Source organism: Pistacia vera, unplaced genomic scaffold, assembly GCF_008641045.1.
Source record: "Pistacia vera cultivar Batoury unplaced genomic scaffold, PisVer_v2 Contig227, whole genome shotgun sequence".
Lineage (NCBI taxonomy): Eukaryota > Viridiplantae > Streptophyta > Magnoliopsida > Sapindales > Anacardiaceae > Pistacia > Pistacia vera.
The window spans coordinates 1,624,967-1,651,175 of record NW_022196032.1 but is presented as its reverse complement, the minus strand read 5'-3'; the positions used below and the strand labels follow the sequence as shown (position 1 = coordinate 1,651,175).

Here is a 26,209-nt window from a genome sequence, read left to right as displayed (position 1 = left end):
TGGATTTTCTTCAGTGGCAACTTTCTTTAATTCGACTACTCCTTGAGCAACCAAATCTCTCACAAAATGGAAATGAACATCCAGATGCTTGGTCCTTTCGTGATAGACATGATTTTTACTCAGGTGAATTGCACTCTGGCTGTCTGAGTAAATTGTGACCTTCCCATCAAAAAAGTTTGCCTCTGACATCATTCCCTGCAGCCAAACAGCCTTCTTAAACACATTCGCTATAGTTATATACTTAGCTTCAGTCGATGAGAGTGCTACAACAGGCTATAACTGTGATTTCCAACTTATGCAGTTTCCTCCATGGGTGAAATAGTAGACAGTTGTAGATTTTCTAGTGTCTTTATCACCTGCAAAATCAAAATCTACGAAACCAACAAGATCAAGTGTAGCAGCTCTTTTACAATATTTTAATCCNAAACTCCAGGAACTTACAGATTCTGCAAAAGCGGGAGATTGGGTCCAACAAAACGTCCTGGCCTACTCTGCTGATGTCAAATTCCGATACATTGCAGTCGGAAACGAAATCCACCCTGCTGATGCAGAAGCTAAATCTGTTCTTCCTGCAATGCAGAACGTTCACAATGCAATTGCTGCGGCAAATTTACAAGGCCAGATCAAGGTTTCAACCTCAATCGACACTACCTTGGTAGTCAATCCCTCGCCTCCGTCGGCGGGAACTTTCAGTCCTGAAGCAAGCTCCTACATCACCCCCATAATTCAATTCCTGGCACAAAATGGAGCTCCACTCCTTGTCAATGTGTACCCTTATTTTGCCTACATCGATCCCACCGCGCAAATCACCCTGCCTTACGCGTTGTTTACGGCTCCAGAAGTTGTAGTAACAGATAATCAATATCAATACAAAAATCTGTTCGATGCGATAACAGATGCTCAGTATGCCGCTTTGGAAAAGGCTGGTGCCCCCAATTTGGAGATTGTTATATCAGAAAGTGGGTGGCCATCAGAAGGAAATCCTGCAGCCACTGTGGAAAATGCAGGAACTTACTATAGGAATTTGATTGGTCATGTGAATGGAAACACAGGGACTCCCAGGAAGCCTGGAAAGGCTATTGAAACATATTTGTTTGCCATGTTTGATGAGAACCTGAAACCTGCAGGGACTGAGCAGCATTTTGGTGTCTTCTCGCCAAGTAAAGAGCAGAAATATCAACTAACTTTTGCCTGAAGGAGTTGCTACAGGTTTCTGATGGGCTTTAAGTTTAAATAAGGGTGTCTTGTGCTCCCATTTTATAATTTACTCAAGGCTTTTCATTATTTTTGAGCTCCAGAAATCGGAGAGCTTGCTGCACTACTTATTGAGATCAAGATCCAACAAGATCAATTACAACCGAAGATCACACTGTTAGTGTATGCCCTAGGAACCAATCGTGTTGTAAGTTTTAGGACATTATATCTTGTAAATGTATTATAAATAAAAGAAAGTGTTTTTATTTCACGTGTTGATTTTCTGCTTCATTTATATTATATTATATTTAATATTGCATGTGAAATGTCCGGATGACACGGATCTTTAGAAGATCAAATCATCAAAGAATTTCCTATGCAAGTAATGTTAATTGGGCAATAACATTGGATAGTAGGCATACTGAATGTCTCCACTGAATATCATGTGATGGTATTAGTGTGGGTAATTATAAGAGGTATGTCACTAAGGCATTAGCATGGATAAACAGTTAGTGAACTGTTTATCAAATACGACCAATTACGATGAATCACATGGATATGGTCATTGGTGCATCGTAGGATCGTGCTTGTGTACCACTGATCCTTAGACCTAAGACATCACGGTTGGATTCAACATAAGATGCATATGGTTCATACGGTATATAAGCACGAGACTAGTCATGTCTTATGTAATAAGCTGGTTTGGTCATATGTTATTCATATGCAAAGACAAGTGATGGTCAAGATGGGATCCGTTAACTCAAAATTGTCCAATCTCGAGTTCCCAAACGAATGTCAATAAACATTGGAAAAGGGAAATCTCTGGCCAGAGTATAATGAATGTCAGATGAAAAGTAGTTTCATGTCGACGAGTTCCTTTGTATCGATTGACAATTCGATTAAAGATTAAGTTAAAGGTTTGGACATACCATGAACCATTCTTAATCGGGATTAGATAACGGAAAGATTTGACTACACGGTACCTACAATCAGAATAAATTCATTGGAGTTTACACTTCATTGTGGTTTAGGGGTTATAGAACATTGCTAGACGTCTACCATAATCAGTGAGAGTTTCGATTATAAAGAATTATAACGAAGCATATCAAAATCAGATATTGGGCTCACGGCTAAATCACAGTGAACCAAAACAGTCACACATAAAACCAAGCTTAAGGAGAGAGAGTAATACGTATCATTAATTAGATTAATGATGTTCAGACGTAAACGGTTGCATCCGAATTAATGTATTGGTGAGAAATGAGTATCCATGGATAGATTAATGATGTTCAGACGTAAACGGTTGCATTTGAATTAATGTATTGGTGATAAATGAGTATCCATGGATAGCTAGCACTAACCAAGGGTAATAAAGATTTATTAAATATTATTATTGAATTGGATTCAATGATAGGGGCAAAAGTGCATTGGTTTTATTCTAAAGGGTTAGAATATTTGATAGAATTAAAATTTGGTCTAATTATGAATTAACCATAAAACCAAAAACTTGACATAAATGTTTATTCTCAAGTTAATTTTAAATTATTTGAGGCTTTCCCAAAACAATTTAAAATTACACTTTGTTCCCATGGTATATAAATTAAGTTTTATACCATTTTAATTCAATTGAATCAATTGAAACAAAAAGCAATCTCTCACTTTCTCTCTCACTCTCTCGGCTCTCTCATCTTTGGCTTGAGTGGACTTCATTTTGAGTTTCTTCATTCTCTTTTGAAGAATCTAGACTCCAAGTTTCAACATCAAACTTTTAATAGCAAAAGGAGTTGATAATTTTCTATCATTTTCTTACGTTAATANCTCCAAGTTTCAACATCAAACTTTTAATAGCAAAAGGAGTTGATAATTTTCTATCATTTTCTTACGTTAATATGTTAATGTTATAATGGTTTGTTTTCTACCTTATGTCCATCATCTTGATCATCATTTTCTCTCCATTTCCATGTCCAAAATGCATGAATCCCAACAATGGTATCAGAGCATGTTTAAATTCATGCATGCATGTAGCATTTTTGGTGAAAAATGGCTTGGTTTGGACATGAATATATTTTTGCTTTAGATGTATGTTGAAGTTATTGTGTATTTTGAATACAAATGATGATGGATATGTGATATTCATGCTCATTAACATGCTTCTATGAAATTTTGATATTTAAAATACAAATTTTCTTGTTCTTGAGGTCATATGTAACATGCTTGTTTGATTTATTGCATCTTGATGCATTTTTGTTAAATATGAATATGTCTCATTCATATGATACATGCATGTGTAATATAAGCATATTTGATGCAAATTTGATGATTTTGAGAAGGGATGAATTCGGTCAAAACTGATTCAAATGAATAATATATTTTAAATGCATATTTGAAAGGGTTATATGTGATACAATAGTCTATAAATGCATTTGACTTAGATTGTATTGTGAATGCAAGTTGGTTGATTCATCTTTTAGCAAAAATCGGTGAATGATGCATATATTTGCATTTTTTAATTTTATTTGATTGAATGTGATGTGAGAGATTTTTTAATGTGATGGGTAATATAATATTTTTTATAAATATTATGGTCATGAAATTATGCATGTACCCTTGGTTTAATCATGGCATATTTTATACATTTATTGCATGAAGTCCTTTATTTATAAATATTGCAACTTGCATAAATATTTATTTATATACCCTTGATTGAATTAATATTTATTAATGTGATGGATGAATATTAATTAGGGGATGATCATGGGTGTGTATTTATTTTTCCCAAAAATATTTGATATTTGGGCATGTAATATTCTTTCAATGGCTTGTAATAATAATTAATTTTATTATTAGTTTGTTATTCGGGCCTACATGTCCTAAATTGGTTTATGTAATCGTACGACCGGACGGGGGATGGAGATCCGATCAATCACCGGATGAAGATCCACAAGGAGTAATAGAATTAGGTGAATAGTTTACCTAATTAAGATGTATTTTCCAAAACCCCATGATCATCCCACCATGTTTTATATTTATATGGATGCATTTGAATTAATGTATGGGATAAATGTAAAACATTTTTTAATCAAAGGTTAAACCTAATAATCTCCCTAACAAACAATATTAGATCCAAGCCTTCCATTATGGGCCAATTAATTCTTTGGCATAAAATTAGAGATTTCAAGATTTCTATTATGTGAGAGATGCTAATTTTATGACATGAAATTAATTGTCTTAGTTCTTGGATAGAAATTTTCATAATACCCAAGATTTCTATTATGTGAGTGTATAATGTGAATTCTATTTAAAGAAAGCATAAGGGGTTGGATTTAACTAGTCTAGGGTACCAAGATTTCTATTATGTGAGGTATCCAAAACTAGAGGCAAGGAGTGAATCATACCTTATATAGTGATATAAAAGGATATAGTTTCCTACTTGTTAAATTTAATTGACCAAGATTTCTATTATGTGAGGTTTAATTAAATTCAATAAGAATTTGATTCCCCACTAGAAATTTATTCCAACGAAATTTCCAAATCATCATTTAGGGGAGTATGGGATTTGAATAAAATAGTGGGAGCTAATAAGATTAGCATTAAAGGGTTTGAATTTACAAGACACTAATAAAACTTATATTTTTCCTTGTAGTCTATTTCGGTATTTTGTGATATTTAGTTAACGAAAATGAGCAATAACTTGCTTTTGAGGATTCTCGATAACAACATGCTGATCGGACCTAATTTTAATAATTGGTTAAGGAATTTGAGAATTATTCTCAATTCCGAAAAAGTCGGGTATGTCTTGGAAGCACCCCTTCCACTTTCTTTGTCTCATGATGCCACACTACAAGAAAAGAAAGTTTTCGATAAGTGGCAGGAGGATGACTTACGAGCTGGAACCTACATGCTAGCATCAATGAATGCTGAGCTCCAGGTTGAGCATGAAAAGATGGAAAGTACGAATGAGATAATGATCCATTTACAAGAGTTGTATGGTGAGAACTCAGTGGTGAAGCAATACGAATTGTGTTGACACTATTCACAATGAGGCTTAGGGAGGAAGTTGGCCCAGATGATCATGTTATGAAAATGAGTAATATTATAGGGCAATTGCATACACTTGAGATTGTGATGCCATACAGTCTTGAGGTGAATTTGATTCTACAATCCCTACTACCAAGTTTCAAGCCCTTCATCACAAATTATAATCTCAATAGGATTGAGCGCACTCTTGCAGAACTGTCGAATGAGATTCAACAGCTCTATAAACAGGAAGAAAGGAAAAAGGGCAATAGGATGTTTTTGCAGTTTCTTCTAGTAAGACTAAGAAGAAGTAATGGAAGCAAAAGAAAGGTCTAAAATTTGGACCACGGAAAAGGCCTTTTAAGAAGGATGCTTCTAAGACTAAAAAAGGCAAAGAAAAGGTCAATGATAAAGGCCAGTGTTTCCACTGCAAGAAAGATGGGCATTGGAAGAGGAATTGTCCTCTTTATCTGAAGACCTTGAAGAAAGCTCCAGCAGGTATGTTCCATTCTTATGTTATAGAATTTGAATTAAATGTTAGTTCAAATGATCATTCCTGGATATTAGATTCAGCTGCTACATCTCACATTTGTGTTCCATTGCAGGCACTGCGGAATAGTTATGCATTGTTAAAAGGTGAAGTAATTTTGAAGATGGCAAATGGAGCAAAAGTTACGGCCGAGGCAGTGGGGACTTGCCATTTGACATTGCCATCAAGACACATTTTGTATTTGTACAAAACTTTGTATTTTGCCAAAGCAACTAGAAATCTCATCTCATTCTCTGGTTTAGGTAAATCAGGTGAATTGTATCTCTGGTGTCTAAGGATATATTTCGACGGTCTTTCATTTCCCATCCAACAAGTTGGCATATCGACTTTATACATTCCTACAGCCAAAGAGTCTCCCTAACACAATCGTCCTATAGAAACATGTATGCAGCTTCAGTCAATAAGCAGCCTCGCCTCACACACAGGTATGCAAGCATGTGACTTTTTCTAAGCCTTATTGCAGTCCGTCCTCCACAAGTATGCCAAATAATAGGCAGTTGTTAGCTTTTGGTGCTCTGTTACACTGCGTAATAGCAACATATCACAAATACAGATAGGAGGTATAAGCACGTCTCATTCTAAATCAAAATGAAGCAGATGTTGTTAATATCTACTTTTGTAAACCCTTAAGAACACAATAAAGGTATCAACTCTGGGGCTTAAATATTTTTATTGGGTATATCGGATTCTGACTATCCTTCGGCACATATATTCGAGGCGTAATCATTTTAGCCTACTTTAATGGTTACACTTCATAGAGTATATACTATCTTCTGATCACTACCAACTTATATCTTGTGCTCATTCTCCTGGCAACTAATTATTCTTCTCCAAATTTTTGGCACCCACCTCTATTTACTCCATACTGTAGCAGGGAACTTTAGATTTCTTTCTCATCATCTTATTCTGCTTCCGGGGGCCCGGCCCGGCCTCTATACATATCTGGAGTGATCCATTATTTATTTATTTGATTCTCACGACAATAAGATTGGTGCCACCGTAGGGATAGCTAGGTTAGAGGAAACCCTTGCTTAGAGATTATTAGAAATACTCCTTTAATTTCTAGAGTTCTATGGGGCGCACTTAGTGCGGAGCCTTAGGAATGGTGCTATCCTAGGTGCCATTTACTACAAATCTATCTGTCTGTGGGACACAACCTTGATATATATCCGAGAACATGTCTGAAATCAACTCCCGGCTCCTAACCATCTTGCATCCAGATTCGGGACTACTACTATGCACCTCTAGTGCAAAAAAATCACAATCTTTTTCTCAATGCTTTCCTGGGCCCTCTATACTGCATCCCGATACACTAAATCCTGATAGCCCTTTCTAAAATGAAACTATACACAGTCATCTAAAATTAATCTCCTCGCTCTAATGGTACCATTCTCTACTTTATGTCTCCATAGAAAATTCATACATCATGAACATAATCCATCTTAATTGGTATATATATAACTAGATTCATACTACCATGCCCTCCGTTTACACGACTTATGACTCGGTATTTACTAATCGTAGCTCTCTAGATACAACAGATTTGTACTAATGTTGCTGGCTGGCTACGGTATTCCATTCTTCAAGTGTTTAGTCTCGTATTCCGGACTCCACTCATCTAAATAGGCCACCTTCTCTTAGACAGATGAAGCCTTGCTCCACACCTTACCTTCACGTTTGTTCTTTTAGGGTTAACTTCCCATGGGTTTTTGCAGTCATTGGATTCAAAACTGCATCTGGTAACCATTAGGGCTTACTCTTCCGCAACTAAATATATGGAACGCACCCATGCTCGTGTAAACCTACGTGTACAAACCGCTGGCAGGATAAGCATCCTCACCACTATTACCTTATTACTATTCTTTACTAAGTTATCATAAACAAACTACTATTAATCATCTAATAAACAATCAACCCACACAAGTAAAAGAAATTAATTTAACAAGTGTTTGGGGGGAAAATCAGCTACCGGAGCACTCATTTGGCTTGTTAGGGGCCCCATTGTCATCTTGTTCTTAACCAGCTTCAATCAATCATTTCTTTCGAACATCCCCGTAATTAGGTCTCCAAAACTAGTCTCTGAATACCTAAAAATGTAATGTCAGTTACTAGGCCGTATTCACGAGTATCCTTCTGAGAGATCATGCGAAATTGCTAGTTTAACAAGGGTGTTCGTCTTAATTTGGTATGCTTTGATATCCAGTTTATAACATACATACACAAAGAATTATTTACCTCACATGTATAAACATCCATATAAAATTTCTTCACTGAGAACAATGTCGGCACATCCTCTCACACTTGACGTATCCCCAACTCCATTACATCTAACCCCTGCAAAATAAGACAGCATTGGGGAGTCTGTAATGCCAGTATAGTACCACAATTACTAATTCTATGCTCTGACTCCGTCTTGCCCTCCATTTTGTGCTATAGGCTTTCTATTTGCCTTTCTCTCCTGTATTTTACGTAATCGTCAGCTCATGTACCCAATCTTTAACTCCAGTGTTTGCTATTTTTATCATAATTTCTTTCCTAAATCTTCTGTGTTCTGTCCTGACTATTACTTACACATATCTATTTTTTGATCATTTTGTTGCTCACAAAATCCACGTATTATGTCATTAGGTTTCTAATTTCTTCTTTTCTCGCATGTATCTAATTTCTATTTTTTTCGCTTACTATCTCAAATTTCTTTTCTATTCTCGTAGGCTTCTATTCTTTTCTTCTCTCATTTTCATGGGTTTCATATTTATCTTTCTGATAGTTCAGACATGCAATAATAAACTAAATTGTTTATCTATGTGCATAAAGTGCAATAGTAGCAATGCCATAAACTGTCGATGCATAGTGCAAATGACTCATGGTTGTTTCTTTCTGAAAATCCTATTCTAATCCTTTTCCTTTCTTTCTGAAATCCTTTCTCTATTTATGCTATGTCATATTCTATTTTTCTTTGCTTTCTGAATTCTTCTGTTTTTTATTTCTTATTCTATTTTCACTTTCATTCTTGATTTGTATTATTTTTAGTTTTCACCCCTTTTCATTTCTTCTTCTTTCATTTCTTTTCTATTTTTTCTTCTTCTCTATTTATTGTTCTAGTTTGCCGTCGGACTAGGCGTAGGCAATGAATTTGGAAACCTAGCCGCCCCCCTGTTGACGTATTCTGAATCATTTGTTGCGAGGCAGTCCCCTACACACGATGCATCTGGGCGACGAGAGCAGAAATGGATGTGGGGACTGTACAATTCTGTTTTATTCTGAGGCTGCTCATTGATGGCAATGTGTCATGTGGGAAACTTCTGCATCTAGGTCTCCATTAACTAACGCAGCGCGATAGCTCACCAGGTTCCCCATCGCAACAGCCCTCTAAAACCATGCTCTGTAAATCTACCAAAATACTAGTCTGCATTTCCAAGTTTTTTATATGTTTGTCTAAAATAGGATGTTTATGATTATGTTGCATCCATTGTATCTGTTTTATCTTCATGACCAAAATTGTGTCTGGCTGGCATGTATTCTATATTAATTCTAACGCTTGTTTTTTTACTATACTTTTCTGAAAGCCCTAAGTTTCTTTCTAGATACACGCTTAATTTAAACATTGTATATTTTATTTTTTTTTCTGATTTATGCATTTCTATGTCGGTACGTAAGCGATTCTGTAATTTCTAATAATTCTTAATTCTTTAATTTATCATGTTATTAAAATGTACCGTACACAAGTACATTCACTTCTCACAAATTCTAGCTTCTACGTAATTCATTAGTGAGAATATTAAAATGCACCATTCAACTAGGGAATGAATTCTACATTTTGGCAGCTCTAATTTCTTCTCATAAAAACATGGACAAACTTAGGTACTTAAGTCTATCCTAACTTGCCCAATTATACTACTAATTCTTAAATTTACTATCACCATAACCATGTACATTAACAACTACTTATATATTCTATTTTCTAACGTAACACCATGCCTTGTACAACTTTCTAAATAACAATCTTTATGCCGATAAATTTTTCCATGTGCATCTTACATGCCACAATTTCATACATTTTTTCTATAAATGTACCCTTTTTCTTATTAGTCTTTGGTCGTTACCATTAGTATAAACCTAATAGATATCGTATCATATGAATCATGTACATGTCAAATCTAAGTAGTGCACAAAAGAGTATACCTTTGAGCAAAATATGGTTAATTCTTTCTAAAATTTTAAACTACATTTTGGACAAATACAACATTATGGTTCAAAGACGTCTAGCAAAACGTCTATAGATTAGCAACTCTTACCTAGAGGCATAAAAACTATATCATACAAAGCACTCCAATTTCTAAACCTGGTATGTTTTTATTATATCATCAAACCTAAAAAACTTTTGATGTCTGTTCTGTTTCTGTCCGCACCGACCTGGTACTGACTTGGTGAAAGTTTTTTATTCCATTACAATTATTAACATAAATCTGTACAGTCGTATTTGTAACTTAATCCGTCTAAACAAAGAAAACAACTGTGTAATTTGCACGATTCTTGTTCTACTTCAAAGCAGGAACAAGCTTGGACACTATAATTATAGTACTTTCTTCTACTATCTATTCTCTAATAGTAAACTATTGAATACAATTTAAATGCCACCCTTGTTGCACCATATTTTCGTTCGAAAGCGATAAGTCTTTTCAAAAAGACTCATAATGCCATATGACTAATACCATATGCCATTCTAGAACCCCTAGGACAAACGTTCAAGAATATCTGAACCCCCCTGCCTATCAGGCCATTCAGTCGCTGACACTGACCTATAACAGTGTTATTGCGAAACTTTGGCAGTATACAAACTGCACCCTTGACAATACTAATAAAAATACACTTGGTTAAGTTACCAGACAATTTCAAAACTCAATTATGTCCCTTCCAAAACTTCACTTTCTTGCAACAAGATTTACAAATCTGCACGGCCAGTTCTGCTTTGAATTTATGTTGCGGCAAGTCAAACAAATTTACCTTTCGACCATGCTAATACGCAAGGTTGCGCACAAGTACACGTCGTTTCCAAATCCACCAAACAATATTCTGGCGCCAAAATACTACCAAATCGAATCTTCCCACAATCTGGCCCGGATTCAACCATTCCACATCACATTCAATCATAACATTTTTACTTCCTCCAAAAAGTTAAACCCCCAATAAACACATTACCTTACGAACATTAATATCTTGGTGCAGTCTTTCTACACAGTTTTGCTCCCACAAACAGCATCTAAAAGCACATACTTCTTATCAATCAATCATACACAAAACACTCAAGAATCAACTACCACTATACTACTCAATTAAGCTTAGGTTTACTTACCGTGTTTCTTGCAAGAATCCTTTCTTTGCTTCTGTGCTCACTTTCTCCATTGGGTCATGCTAAAAACACATAAATTCATGAGAACTCATACTTATAAAAACACAAACTCAACAAACTTTTGCTAAAATTCTTCGTAGAAACCACCAAAACGAAACATATATCATCGTAGGCAGGCAATTCACTCCGATGTAATCTCTTGGAAGTCTTAGAAGAAAAGGAGGAGAAAGGGGGAAGAAGTGGCGCGTGGCCCAGGGTATGAGATGGGCTAGGGTTTGTGATGAAGCGTATAACTGTAATAACATATACCGCTATATCTTATCCTCCCACTACTTTCTATATTAGTTGTGAGTGCAAAGACATTTTACCATAGTATGTCTTTAATTCTTAGTTCTATTACTTTACAAAACAGTATTATTAGCATCCACACATCAGTGTATTTTTCACATATCTTTTCACCACTCTTCTCATGGCCTAGTCACTTATTAAAATACATATATTTTCATTATCCTTTTCCCTTGAACACGTGAGGGCTGTGTGAATCAATGGCACATTTTGCTATGAATGAAACTTTTATGGAATTCCTCTATAAAACTAGTTAAATATATTCACTATGACTATAAAATAATCCCTACCATATTTCTGAATGTGGGTATTACAATACATGTAAGCAAAGCAGTAAATATCATATCTGCATATGAATATCGGGCTGGTGGCCTTACCTCTCTCTTGGTTCTGTCCCTTGCAAGTTGGTACTGTTGTAGGTCAACAGGTTGGGGTTCTATGGTTTCTTCTACAACTTCTTCTTTTTATTGGTCAAGGCCAATTTTTTCTGCTTCAGCTTTTGGTGGTGGCTCTAAGTCTGGTTAAGGAGAATTTGGTTGCTATGTCATAGGCTCCACCTTAATTTGTGTACAATTAGTAAGATTAGGAGATGTTTCAGGGTTACTAAGGGGTCTTTGATCAATGGCAGTAACTTTACAGGGGAATACCCCTTTATTAAACACCACATCTTGGCTTACTATGATTTTTACCCCTAGAGTTTCCTTATCCTACAACCTATATCCTTTTGTGCCTTCTTGGTATCCTAGGAATATATATTTGGGGAACCTAGGCCCTAGTTCCCTCTCTCCGCCCCACCCCCCCACCGCCCCAAACCCCACACACACACACACACACAATGTGTGCATAGGCAGCACACCCAAATAATCTTAGGTGGCTTAAGTAAGGCTTCCTCCCAAACCAAACTTCTTCAGGACATTTACCATTTATGGCAGTTGATGGACTTCTATTTACTAGTAGGTTGTTGTGGCTAATGCTTCCCCCAAAAAAGTGTTTAGTAACCCTAAGGTGAACAGTAGGCACCTAACCTTTTCCAATAAGGTTCCATTCATTCTCTTAGCCAACCCATTCTGCTGAAGGGTCCTAACAATAGTCATATGCCTCAGGATACCTTATTCTCTACAGATTGTGTCAAACTCAGTATTGCAAAACTCTAGCCCATTATCTGTTCTTAAGGTCTTCACCCTTCCTATCTAACTAGTTTTTCACTAACAGTTTCCACTCTCTAAACTTAGCTAAGGCTTGGTCTTTGGTTTTCAGGAGATAAATCCAATCTTTCCTTCTGTAGTCATCAACTATTGACAAGAAGTAATTGTTTCCACCATGGGACCTGATTCTTTCAGGTCCCCAAAGACCATAATGTAGGTATTCTAGGCAGTTTGTGGCAAGGTAAGTTCCCTTTGAGAAACTCAACATGTGTTGTTTCCCTAACACCCAATTTTCACAGAATTCCAAGTTACAGACAGTATCCCTACCAAACATCCCCAGGCTATTAAGTATGTTCATACCTTTCTGACTCATATGTTCCATCCTCAAGTGCCATTTTTCAGTCACAGACATATTAGTTGAAAGCAATACAATACTGAAACATTCAGGATAAAAATTTCCACATAGGATATAAAGACCATTTCTTTTTCCCCTTTAAGAACAAGATTTTGATTTCTATACACATTCAAGCAACCATTATTAGCCCTATAGGAACATCCAGCCTCATCCAAGGTCCCTATATAAGGTTCCTCTTTAGATCAGGTATATACCTGACCTTGGTCAGTTTTATAATTTTTCCATCACTTAGTTTTAAGCAACCATTATTAGCCCTATAGGAACATCCAGCCTCATCCAAGGTCCCTATATAAGGTTCCTCTTTAGATCAGGTATATACCTGACCTTGGTCAGTTTTATAATTTTTCCATCACTTAGTTTTAGAGTCACTGATAAGTGTTCAATAATTGATATTTTCAATTCCTTTACATTAATCTTTATGATTAATTGCGCTGATTAATGTATTTTCTGAATGAGGAAAGGAATGGAGGCATGTGAATGAAAGTGGAGCATAATGTGCAGTTTTCAAACATTGGCAAATTCGACCTCTAAAGGTTCAATGGAGATTTTGACAATCTTAAAGTTCCAGAATAAGAAAGAGTCTTCTTGATATTTGAAGTAGACATCCTGAGCTTTCCAAATTGGTTTTATGTGTTTTAATCCAAGTAGATTTGGGTATTCAAAGTTTACATTGAAGTCAGAAGATCCAATCTCATTACAGCTTGGGCACTAGTCAGTAATTTGGCTATAACTTGAGTTATAGAAGTCCAATTGAGAAGTCTAAAGATTCGTTAGAAAGCTTATAACCAAGGCTACAAATTTGATGAAGAGACCATGCCCGAATTCAGTTTTTTTCTGACCCGAAATCAGCTCACAAATTCCAGCAGAAAACTAGTCATCCTATTTTGAGTAGGACTCAATGTCTACAATTTAGGAATTTGAGTTGTAAACCTTTTGGGAGGCTGTACACGCGTTTTTAGGGTTATTTGAAGGGGCTATAAATATAACATTAGGTTTTTATGAGAGAGAGAATACACACACGAGGGGATTTATTCAAAAACAATTGTTTTTCTGAATTTACAATGTTTGGCTAAACTCTTTCAATTCAGTTCAAGGGGATTTCAATTCCTAACACATGTCAATGGTCTAATTGATAAAGTAATGTTATTTCTTACCTTTCTATGGATTTGATTTATGTTATTCTTTTTTAATAGAATGTGATATTTGATTTGTTTAATTTACTTCAGGTTTGGTAGATTGATTGAATTGATATCGATTGCTAGAATTAGGGATTGTATTATGTAATTGATCTATTCCTAATCACACAGTAACAATTAGTAATAAAAGATTGTGGACAAACTTTCTATTTTATTACTAGAACAAAAAAACAAAAAAAACTTTAGTTAGATAATCCGAGCTTGTGAGATTGTTGCTTAGATTAACCTATTTCATTGGAACTTAAAGAAACCATTACATTAAATCTAGAGAGCTTCTTCTACATTGTCTAATGGTTAAAGACCATTGAATAGCATGTTTCATTAGTCAGAAATAAGGGGAATTTCAGGTAGTAGAGCTTGTTACTGCCTAGGGTTGATACTTCCATGAAAGGGTAGGATTGCATTGCAATTGAGAATATACATTGATTGTGAAGATGAGATTGAATCGAGAACTGAAGTTGTTTTTATATTGATTTTCATTCATAACTTTGTTTTGGTAATTAATTAGTTTCCTTGATTTTACAAACCCTCGGTTTATATTTTTGTTATTTAGGTCAATTTGGTTATCTAGGATTTATTTTTAAACAATTGGAATTTAGATTCAACTACTTCCCTATGGGATCGACCCTTACTCACGCTATCTATTGATTAATAATTAGAAGTAAGGTTTATTAATTTTGTAGTGTTGACGACACGCTGTCAATCACACAACCTATTCCTTTAACACTACAAGCCTAATTGTTTCCCATAAAGACAGCCTCATTTTCATGTGTTTCTAGTTTCTTAAACCAGTTCTTATTTGGGCTCATATGGAAAGAGCTGCCTAAATCCAGGATCCATTCCTTAGCACTGTCAAATGTTGACACTGTAAGGACTTCAGGCTCATCCAATTGGTTCTTAATAGAGGCTAGGTTGCTGTTAGTGTTTCCCAGTTAGTGTTTCTTTATCCATTCAAAACAGTTTTCTTTATGTGCCTTATTTTATTATAGAAAAACATTTTCCTGTCTCTGTTTTAGGTTTGTTATTACCCTTCCTCTTCTTCTTGTTCCTAGACCCCTGATGATACTAGTTACTCTTTCTTGTTTGGCTGGATTCAGGCCTACTTCTTACAAACAAACTGTTACCCGACCTCTTTTGGACTTTCAGTTCTAGTTCCCTAGCTTTAAGTCCTGTTATTATTAAGTCCATGCTAGGTACAGTTCCAGAATACTGAAAGGCATTCTTTACTACTAGGTATTCATCAGTTAAAGAATTCAGTAAGAACATTGGTAAACTAGTGTCCCGTACTTCTTGGTAAGTTCCTTTAAGGATCAAGGTCATCTTTAAAAATTCATCTAAGTTATCCTCAATAGACCTAGCACTATCCATTTTGTAAGAAAATAAGGCATCATTCAAGAATGCAAGTTTGGTGCTGATTGTAATGCATACAAGGTTTCGAGTTTACCTCATAGGGCTAAAGGAGTTTCTAGCCCATCTACCTTCTGTAGAACACTGTCTGACAGGTTCATCACGATGAGATTGTACGCCACATCATTAATCTCATCCTTCTTCTTCAATTTCTCCTCTAGCGACTTCATCGCGTCCTTTTCTAGTGTAATCCCCACCTTGTTGTGGGAGAGAAGCACTTTCATCTTCTTCTTCCAATTGTTGAAATCTATCTTTCTGTCGTATTATGTTATTTCCAATCGAATAGTGGTCATCGTGTAAGTGTTTGTGTTGTGTTTAGGAATTGTCTTTGTTTCAAGAAACCCTAATTGAAACCCTAGACAGTAGCGATGAAAAGATTCCTATGAGTTTACAAAAAAAACCCCAAATCTTCAAGGAACCTCTCAAATCGATGATTTAACACCTTGAATGTTTAATCCGAGAACTCTAGATCACTAAGGAATGACTCAATTTGAAAAGTCCCAAATTTTGACAAACCCTAGAATTTCCAGAGAACTTTAGATCAATCTATGATTCAACGAATCAATCAATCCTAACGCCTTTAGGCTCTGATACCACTGTTATACCTCAATCGAATTAATCAAACACAAACACACAACAAATTAAGAACAATCACAACACCAAAATTATTGTGGTTCACTTATCCAAATTGGATAAGCTACATCCACGTTGAGCTTCGGAAATGGGTAAGCCCGCTGCACTATTTGTTGAGATCAAGATCCAACAAGATCAATTACAACCGAATATCACACTCTCTACAGTTTACAATAAATCATCTCAGCAACTTAACCCTAGGGCATCTCACCAAGAAACCTAAGAATGAGAGCAAGAATACCCTCCCAGAATGACTATCCTAATCACTCGAACAACCAAAGTTCCAAAGATTTCTCACACACGAATAAACCCTAATAAAGAGCAATTTCTATTCAATAGAGACAATAATCGCAGAGCACCAAAATCTGACTGTTCAAGCGCTTATATTCCATTAACCAATTTGAAGGACTTTAGCGTTGGATCAACGACTAGGATCCAACACAAATTAGCTCAAAACGGCAGCGTTCCTTAATCCCCCAAAGTGACACTGTTTCAGTCTTCACTTCAACAAAAGGTTAATAAGGCAAGTTCTTATTGTATAAGGACTTGATTACTATCGTTATTACAAGGACTCCAAAGAGGCCTAGCCACGCTAGATATATACTTGTTATTTGTTTGCCATGTTAAATTAAATTAAATTTGATTTTATTATTATTTATTTTAAGGAATTGTAGCTGCCGACAGATTTTTCCAGGGTTATAAATATTTCAAAATTTATATCCATTAATCTAACTTGCTAATTCTCTAACCTCCTCATTCTTTGAATCCCCATAATAAGTTGCTTGACTCCACCCCTGGTTCTTGCCTCTTACATGTTGAAAATAATATAAATTAATTGTCATCCAACTTTTAACTCTTAACATCTACTAACTCTATTGGTTATTTTGCTTATGTACTCTATAGTCTATATGCAATCACAAGTAAAAATGAAAATAAATAAGTTTAAAATATTGTGAAGGTATGAGAGAAAAAGAGAAGTAGTGGTTATATGAATTGAGACTTCTTCATGAAATAAACTAAAAGGTTTTTATTCTTAAGAATACAATTAGAAGGATATTAACAACATTTTCTATGAGCCCCCACTGACCCCTTGGTGTCTCCGTCCCTACTCTTGATAAAGCTAGTGCGTCCAATCTGGAGATCGATCATTGTATTGGAGACTAGTTGGCAGACTGATCGAGGTACTATAACCAAGGTTGTATAAGAACTTGATTGATATTGTTATTACAAGGACTCCAAAAAGGCCCATACAAAGTAGATGAGTAATACTACACCAACAATCTTTTCTCAAAAACTTTCTCTCACAACCTAGACGTTGTAGGTTGCAATTGGTCAACTCGCAATTAATTAGTGAGACCCATTGTGAATTGACCAATTATGAACTGTCACATCAGGGTTGTGAGAGAAAGTTTGTGAGAAATAGTTGTTGGTATAGTATTATTCCTAGGTAGATAGTTTTCCTTTGGGTGGCCATGGCCCCATGCCCAGTGAGGGCTACAAAATATTTCAACTTTACATAGTAAACTATTAATTTAGTCCTCATAAATTCAAGTATCCTTTGGGCCCCCTCAAGTTTTGAGCTTAAACTATATATATCCCCCATAAATGTAACTTCCTACTCTGACCCCCTTATTCATTAAATATTACATTTTGACCCTCTAGAATAAGTTCCTTGGCTTCATCCCTGGTTCTTGCCACTTATGTGTTGAAAACAATAGTTTACTCATATATATTCTAAAGGCACATGTTAATAAGCTTCGTTTCAATGAATGTGTTTATGTAAATATGCACTTAGGTTTTGAGTTTTTATAAGGAAATGCGACTTTTACGTACCTCTATATATGTAATGTAGGGTTAATATTTCTCATCAAACGAGCTTAGATCTAGTTAACATGTAACATGTTAATGCGTATTCTAAACACGTATGTTAAAAATAGTTCTTATAGATCACATGTCAAAGATTATAAATTGTTTTTATTCATTTTTAGATGGTAAGATCTTGTTCTTGTAGTTAGCGTGTGTTCTAAAGATACATATATACTATATTAAATCATTTCTCGTCAAATCATTTCGGATTTGAGGAATATATAACACAATAACGCATATCCTAATCAAGCACACGTGTTAAAAGAATAATTCTCGTAAATTGTCAAAGAATGTAAATTATTTTTGTTCAACTTTAAACGGTAAACTATATACTTACTAAATCAAGTCAGATTCATTTAAAATAAAACACGATAACACGTATAAATTCTAAGAACACACGTTAACTCCAGGAATCTCATTTCAATGAACACATGTTTATGTAAGCATGCACTTGAGTTTCAAGTTCGTGATCAAGAAATGCATAAGAAAAGAAACACACATCTAATACATAATCTATGATCATGTTTATTTTGAAAGAAAATGAAATGCAATGTTTGACTTTGATCATGTTTATTAAATATAAGATCAGAAAATGAATGAAATATATTCAAAGAATATTCATAACTTGTTTAAATCAAGAAATGTCAGTAGCTCTTATGGGTTGTATCAAAAACATGGCTGGCTGGGGCTGGCTAGAATTAATATTTGAAGAGATAGTGTGGCAATCATGATCCTACTGCAAATCTGCAAACTAACTTAATTCCATTCAACCCTTTTAATTTCCAAGAACCTTCATCTTCATAATCATCACTTGAGTTGTGCTAGCTTCCTCTGTTAATTTTATTTATTTCTATTTATACTTTTTTTTTTTTTTTTTTTTTGGTAGACAAAGGTGTTTGGGTCAATTTTCACGTATCTCAACAAATTTTCTGGGGTCTTAAAGTTTTCATCTAATCTCTTGAGACCTTGAAATTAAATATCGGATAAATTCCTCCGGTGGTCACTCCTATTAGCAATTAAATTCAAAATCTCTTGAATAATACACCCAAGAGTCTCTATCATCCGATCCGATTACTTAAGGGTAGGTTTTTTTTTTTTTTTTATTTGAAAATTGTGCTCTATTTGTACTTTGATTTCAGTTAGGTTATGTTAATTTGTACTCCATCTCTTACATGCAAGGCTATGCAGAAGATTTTTTCTTGAATTTTTGTCAAGTGCATTGAATATATATATATATATATATATAGTGTGTGTGTGTGTGTGTATGTGTGAAGTTTTGACTTTAAAAATTATTTCGTAGAAATAAGAAGGGTTCGGTAATTTTTTGGTATTTTGTCAAAATGCACTAAAAAAAATTTTTTTTTTTTTTTTAAATTGTATTTTTGAGATTTGTGAATGTGTGCAACATCATTTTCCTAAAACAATAAATGAAAGAAAAATAGACTCATTTGAGAATAACAGAGGTATTAATATATATAGTGGATAAAATATTTTCTTTAAATAATTTTATAATCAAATTAAAATAGATTATAAAATTATCTGATAAATAAAATGAACCAATTTAAATGTGTCTTTGGGTTTCGACAAATGAATCTTGAAAATAGAAAAGCAACCAAAAATTATTATTATTAAATTCTTATGTAGAATTGGACGAGCTGCTGCTTGAAAGTCGAAGCGAAGGTTGACTTGCCAGAATCGATTGGTGCCTGAAGGAAATTTTCTGGGCAAGGTTGCAGTTATACAAGTTCTGCAGAATTTCCTGCTAGAGTGCCAGAAAATTCTGCTAGTTAGATCCTGAAATGGTCCAAAATGCGACCGTGAAATTGATGTAAACTCGAGATGATAATTTATGATTTTTGAAACATCTTTGCTCAAAGCATTATAAGAAAAATGTAGATTACTCCAAGAAGGTAGTTGGTCAATAGTTACAATATTTCACTTGCTTTTTCTTCTAAACTAATTATCTGTGAGACTGATCTTCCCGCAACATATGTATTGCTTTCGACAATCAATAATTTCCAATACCTGAGATGTAGAATCAGATATTAGCTGAATCAAAAGACACAGAATCATCAAGAAACATGAATAACTAGATGTGACAAATTATGCCTGGAAGTTGTACCTTCACAGTATGGTGAAGATGCTGAAGAAGAATATTGATCTATAATTTGAGTTTGTTTTTCCGCATTATTATACGTATATTCCTAATCTGAGCCCTTTCAGTTCTGTTTCCACCATCCATGGTGGCCTACTGGGAGAAGAAAACAAGTGACAATTAAAACCAATAAGAAAATAGGTAAATAGATGAACAAAGAGTTCAACAACAGGAGAAGAAGCATTACTTGTTCATTACGAAGTTTATTGTTCCTTGCGCAGCACGCTCAAGCAGAACTTCCCTTGCCTCGATTGCAATACCTTCAGGCTGCAGAAATTTTTTTTTATAAATTATCATAAAATTTAAAATTAACATTTCTGACAGTAAAATTTTCATGCCATTGTGCATACCTCTTCTGGAAACCAAACCCCTGGCTGTGTGACTCCCTCAAGAAGCGCAAGGGCAAAAGCAGCTGTAGCAGTTCCCACGGATCTGAAACAAATGCAAACATCTTGCTTAAAACATCCTATAATGTCTTCCAGAATCTATTCGTAACTTATGAACTAGTATAGCACACAATATAATTTATTGATTTTGAGGGAAGAGCTCTACTGAACATAAATTGTAGAAACGAAGACGAAACAGCTTACCCAGAAAGAAAGCCTCCTGTGACTAAATATACCAACTGTATTGCGTCCACCTGAGCATTCCAAGTCAATCTGCCAGTAAAAAGAAGAATTAGCAAAGGGACTTGTATTACACTGAACCCTGAGTGGATATCGTACTTTCATTTCAAGAAAATTAGAGAATAATAATAAAAATAAAAGTAAGTTAATATTGTAATCTCACCCTCATGGATACATGTTCTCCAGCGATCCCATCGAATACTCGGACTACAGGTCAAACAACTGAACCAACTGTTGGACTTTGTTTCGGTCTCTCAGATACTCCCGAAATATTGAACCAAAACTAAAGTTCTTATCCAGAGGAGCTAAACAAACAGCTACTCATTTAAACAGATGCTTGATCAAATCAATAATCGATGCAGCATTTGTTTCTTAGATTTTGCTACCAAGTTCCTGATAGGAACAGTTACATGGAATAAGTTCCAGAAGATTTTTTTCTATTAAATGTGCATGTGTCAGTTGTAATTTAAATTTTTTTAGGAATTAATCAATTACCAAATCATTAAATGATGCTCGGAACATTACATATGATATGACCACTAGTTATGCTTCCCCAGTAGCTTCCATAATATATGGGCATTATAATAACATATAACTCAATAACAAGCCACTTGAAAAATCTAATAATCTGCCAATTCAAGCTCTGGGTAAAGTAACTGCATACAGGAGAAAGAAGCTTTGTCATGGCAACCATTCCCAAATTCCAGAAGAATGGTGCGGTTCCCAATTGAGCACTGACAGTTGGTACTCCTAGGATTTCATGAGCACTTCGCACCTCTGGTAAATTCCTGAAAATAAATGATTCAGTTGAATTTAACTGTTGCAGGAAATAAAGCAATTTCAAGATTCACAATTTTTCAATCAAGTGGCTACACCAAAACAAATGGCTAAATGTAAATGACATTCATCAAAAGCTACGCATTAACAATAGCATGAATTCTTATAGTAAAGGTTGACTCAGGGATCAAAAACCTCCAATTTTATTTTAATCCAGCTCAAGAAAATAAGCAATCTATCAACTCTCTGACATTCTATATACTTTAAGGAACATAATTGGTGAATCAATACATTTAGGTCACTTATATCAATCTATTCTTCACATGACAGTAGTAACTGTTATATATTTATCAGTTCTCTATGCTAATTTAGCCATGAGAATTTATCATGGTATTTAAAAAAAAAAATAATAATTATCCATACTGTGAGGAATATTGCTTGACTTACCCTGAATTTTGCTAATATACAAAAAAGTCGCGCTGGTTTTGAAATTGGTTAAAAGCCTCACATAAATTTATGAAAACTGTAAAGTTTCTCAAATCATCAGAGAAATCTTTCCCACTAGTTTTGAAATCAACTGCTTTCCTATGAACTTACAATAGAAAGACATCTTTTCTTCCAATTCATTTTCCAAAATCAACATTGATCATTCCACTATACGGCTTCAGTTTGACCTTTTCTGCTGCTTGGATATTGCACCATCATGGTTAGATATCATATAAGTAGAACAAATGCGCATAGATAATTCACAATATGCCCTTGAAACTGACCTTTACTATATGCAACAACTTCCTTTCCAAGAAGTAAAAAACTAGTAGCTAACATTGTAGGACCAGCACCACCGGTGCCTGCTGTATAATAGCTGAATATGAGAAGAGCATATTTGCACATAAATCATATATACAATGACAAAGACAGGAGGAAAGCAAGCTATTTAAAAGTTTTGTGAGGGAAATGCATGGATACTCCTTTGGTTTTGGCTCCCAAAGCTTGTATGCATGATTATGAAACTAGCTTGAACCCAAAAGCTTGAACTAATGGGTAACGAGCCAACTCCTTGTATATAAATCCTTCAGTTGTTCTACTCCATAGGGCGTTTACTGCTCACATAGTTATCTTATATTCATATGACATGATGATTATTGCTCAAACCTCACTCCTTTACTGAATTCCTCCACTCCATCCCCAAACAACCTTTCCCTACAAATATTAAAATATTCCTAAGAGGAAATTCATAAGTTGATTGCAATCCTTAGTTGTTGGAGTTTAAATAAGATTCAGAAGTGTAAACTTATAGGTTTTATGGTTACTAAACCTGGTGTTTGAAATAGATTTGACTAAAAGGTCTTAAAGCAGGTTCATTTAACTAAAAATGAAAAAAAGAAAGATAATTACGAATGTTCTCAACATTTTTGTTGATGGGGTTCACAAAATTATAAAAAAGAAATGCAAAAAATCAGAATAAACTATAAAATGTCAATCATTAGTTGAAACTAATTCAGCAAGGGGAGTGATACTGGAGAGTGGATAAACAATTGGCAGGTATAATCACCTTAGCCTCTCTGGCTCTCCCTTGCTTTCATCTCTCGCAGCACGAACTAGCTCTGCAGCCATCGCTGCCATGAAAAGTGTAGCACTTATATATGTGAGTAAAAATCTCAAAAAGCCAGGTAAGATTACCAACATAGATAATGGCAACAATTCTGTGGAGCTTACATGTTACAATAATGAATCTTTTGCTCTTCCATTTGGTTACCTCTATTCTAATTTTATCTTAGATTTATATGGCCAGATGTGCACAATGCAGAACAAAAATATTCATAGTAGCACCATTGCTCACTCCGGGATAGATTCCGCCAGTAGTTATTGCTGGAACATTTGCAGATATTGCTCTATCCTTCAAGGATTTTGCAAGCAATGCATAGCTGGTATCATCACAAACGTCCAAATATGCCTTCTGTTGGGAGATAGAACAAACACTTCATGAGACAACATCTTGGTTAAATTGTAGAGTCGTAAACATGCTAATTATTGTCACATAGATGAGAGAATGAAAACATAAAAGAAAAGAAAATTTCACATAATATTTACCTTTCCTCACCTTGGTCTCTATAGCAGCTTCCAGTACATTGCAATTCTCTGACTGTTGAAAAGGCCCTGCAGCATGGACTAACAGATCCACATCTGCAGAAGAACATTTATAGTATTTGCATGATATTATTACAAAATTGATTGCCATGGACACAATAAGGTGTATGCATGTACAAGAATTCTCAAATGCGAATATCAACACATTTTTAGTATCCAAACCTCAACTTCCTTCTGAAATAGATCTTGAATATATAAATTGTTATTGAACTCATTTGCATAAGGAACTGATAGGAATTCACAAATTTTTGTATTTTAACAAACTCATTTCAGAAAAATTTTGAAGTCTGATTTTAAAAAAATGGAAACGTCTGCCTGAGCGAAAGAGAAGGACTTTGCACCTCTTAAAGCAGTTTCCAATGAATCCACATTATCAATGTTAACTTCAGCAAGCTCAGAATTCTTCCCCAATTTATCCACCATTGCAGCACCTTTTTCCCTGCCATAACACAAAATCCTTCAGCTGCCATCTCAATTAACAACATGTTTCTCTTTCTCAATTCAATTCTTTAATAAAAACATTAAAAAATTAAAATTTTGACACTCACAAAATACATTTAAACCTAAACAAAACAGCAACACGAACACGGAACACGTCCTACAAGCTCTAAACTTCATCAATTTCCAATCTTTCTTCCATTTTCTGGGAAACCAAACACAGAAAAGAAAAGGGTAGTCTTAATTTCACCTGTTTCGACAGCTAAAAACGATCTGGAGTTGAGGCGAGAGCTTGGAGAGAGCAACGGCAGTGGAACCTCCAACGCGGCCAGTGCCTCCCAAAACCAAAACGCGGGCGTTTCGGGTCTTCTCCTGGAGTTGAGGTCTATCGATTAAGGTCTCTTTGACGCTGGCACAGGCCATTACTGAGGTAGAATTCAAATTAAGAGGAGCTGGCGCCATGGCTGTGAGCTCAGTGTTCTTCTATGCCTTGCAAAATTTTCTTATCTAATTAACGGTTTATAGTGGTGATGACGTGGCCCAATGAAGTCTCTGGTGACGTGGCTGAGTTTTGTGCCATTGAAAAATAGCCGTAAATTAAAGGAAATTAGTGTAAATAGACATATTTTTATGTTATATATTTTTTTTTTCTTGTTGTTATAATTTAGTTAAAAAATCATTTTTGAATGTAGCCTTTATTTGTTGACATGAGGTATCCCGTGTTCAACTTAAACAGTTCGTATATGTTATACCTAATAATTGTCGAATCATTCCACATAAAGTTATGTTAAAATCCAACTTTAAGCTAAATCTTTTAAATTCTTTTTAAGATTTTCTCTTTCGATTAATGGAATAAGTTTTCGAAAAGGTTTTGTTTATGTCCTTCCTTTAAGCTTTTCTTAATTTATTTTGCTCTTGCTAAAATTTTCTTCTTTTTTTGGGGGGGGGTTTCTTGCAAGAGGTTCGTAAGGAAATTTCATATTAATATGGTTTGTTTTACTTTTAAAATGTAATAATGATAAAAGGAAAAGAAAAAATAGGGGCCTCTAATGGGCCCTTCAACCTCAAAGGGCCGAGGCTTAGTCCTAAGCCAGAGGATCCAGCCCATCTCGACACAGTTTCATTTGGGTTCATACCCTAAATATTTATATAATAATGCTACAAACACCGATTTTTTATACCAAATTTTTGTACCGAAGGACGTGCATCTAATCAGACGCAACCACTTTGGAGACAAAACACGTTTTCCGTGAATGAATGGTCATCAACAATTATGGATAGCCGTCCATGTTCATCACAAATGGACAACCGTCTACCAATCTCGTACAAAAATAACAATGGACTATTGTCCATATTATATGGATGGGAGTCCATTTCCTATGGACGAGCGTCTATCTCGAATGGACCCCCGTCAATAAATTTTTAAAAATATAATAATGGATGTTTGTCAATACGATGTGGATGCGTGTCCATTGAATATGGACGATTGTCCATTGGCAAATAAAAAAATGTTATTTGCCTCGTACAGATACCAAGGTTTAAGTGATGGAAATTATTACTGATTTATGTTGTTTTTTTTATTTTTGGCAGTTGAACAAACTATTATTTTGTTGGTGTATTGATTATTTTGAATATTTTAGTTTTGCTTCTCATTTAGATTACAGACATATTCTTATGCTGGTAAATGGTATATTGATTTATTTTGATTTTGCAGGGCCAGCAGTGAATTTCGTGTAAATTTTAAGTATTAATATCGATCTCTTTATTAATTTACCCAATAACTTAAACTTTGGAATCAGGCGGTTATTCAACACTATATTATTTAAATACCCATTNGTGGACAACCGTCTACCAATCTCGTACAAAAATAACAATGGACGAGAGTCTATTTCCTATGGACGGGCATCTACCTCGAATGGACGCCCGTCCATAAATTTTTTAAAATAT

The 26,209-nt window shown here is 34.9% G+C and overlaps 2 protein-coding genes across 8 annotated transcripts; one reads left to right on the top strand and one right to left on the bottom strand.

Moving 5' to 3' along the window:
• Positions 1 to 66: 66 nt before the first annotated feature.
• LOC116130965 (glucan endo-1,3-beta-glucosidase, acidic-like) lies at positions 67 to 1,466 on the top strand. Its single transcript, XM_031416638.1, has 2 exons — positions 67 to 123; positions 326 to 1,466. The coding sequence occupies exons 1-2, from the start codon at positions 67 to 69 to the stop codon at positions 1,193 to 1,195; spliced, it is 927 nt and encodes a 308-aa protein (XP_031272498.1). The 3' UTR covers positions 1,196 to 1,466.
• Positions 1,467 to 19,941: 18,475 nt separating this feature from the next.
• Positions 19,942 to 24,740, bottom strand: LOC116130927. Of its 7 annotated transcripts, XR_004128166.1 has the most exons (13): positions 24,513 to 24,740; positions 24,166 to 24,263; positions 23,778 to 23,860; positions 23,507 to 23,633; positions 23,229 to 23,292; positions 22,447 to 22,544; positions 21,564 to 21,687; positions 21,063 to 21,292; positions 20,864 to 20,932; positions 20,624 to 20,705; positions 20,461 to 20,540; positions 20,241 to 20,369; positions 19,942 to 20,143 (listed from the first exon to the last, which is right to left on the bottom strand). XR_004128166.1 is itself a non-coding variant. In XM_031416608.1 (8 exons), exons 1-7 carry the CDS (start codon positions 24,722 to 24,724, stop codon positions 22,300 to 22,302), a joined length of 741 nt encoding a protein of 246 aa, XP_031272468.1. In that variant the 5' UTR covers positions 24,725 to 24,740; the 3' UTR covers positions 21,563 to 21,687; positions 22,274 to 22,299. The 7 variants fall into 7 exon arrangements, 4 of the variants coding, with proteins under 4 accessions (XP_031272470.1, XP_031272468.1, XP_031272469.1 ...); XR_004128164.1 differs by lacking the exon at positions 22,447 to 22,544 and having other exon boundaries at positions 21,063 to 21,687; XM_031416608.1 differs by lacking the exons at positions 19,942 to 20,143; positions 20,241 to 20,369; positions 20,461 to 20,540; ... (1 more) ...; positions 20,864 to 20,932; positions 21,063 to 21,292 and adding an exon at positions 22,274 to 22,358 and having other exon boundaries at positions 21,563 to 21,687.
• Between the last annotated feature and the right edge of the window lie 1,469 nt (positions 24,741 to 26,209).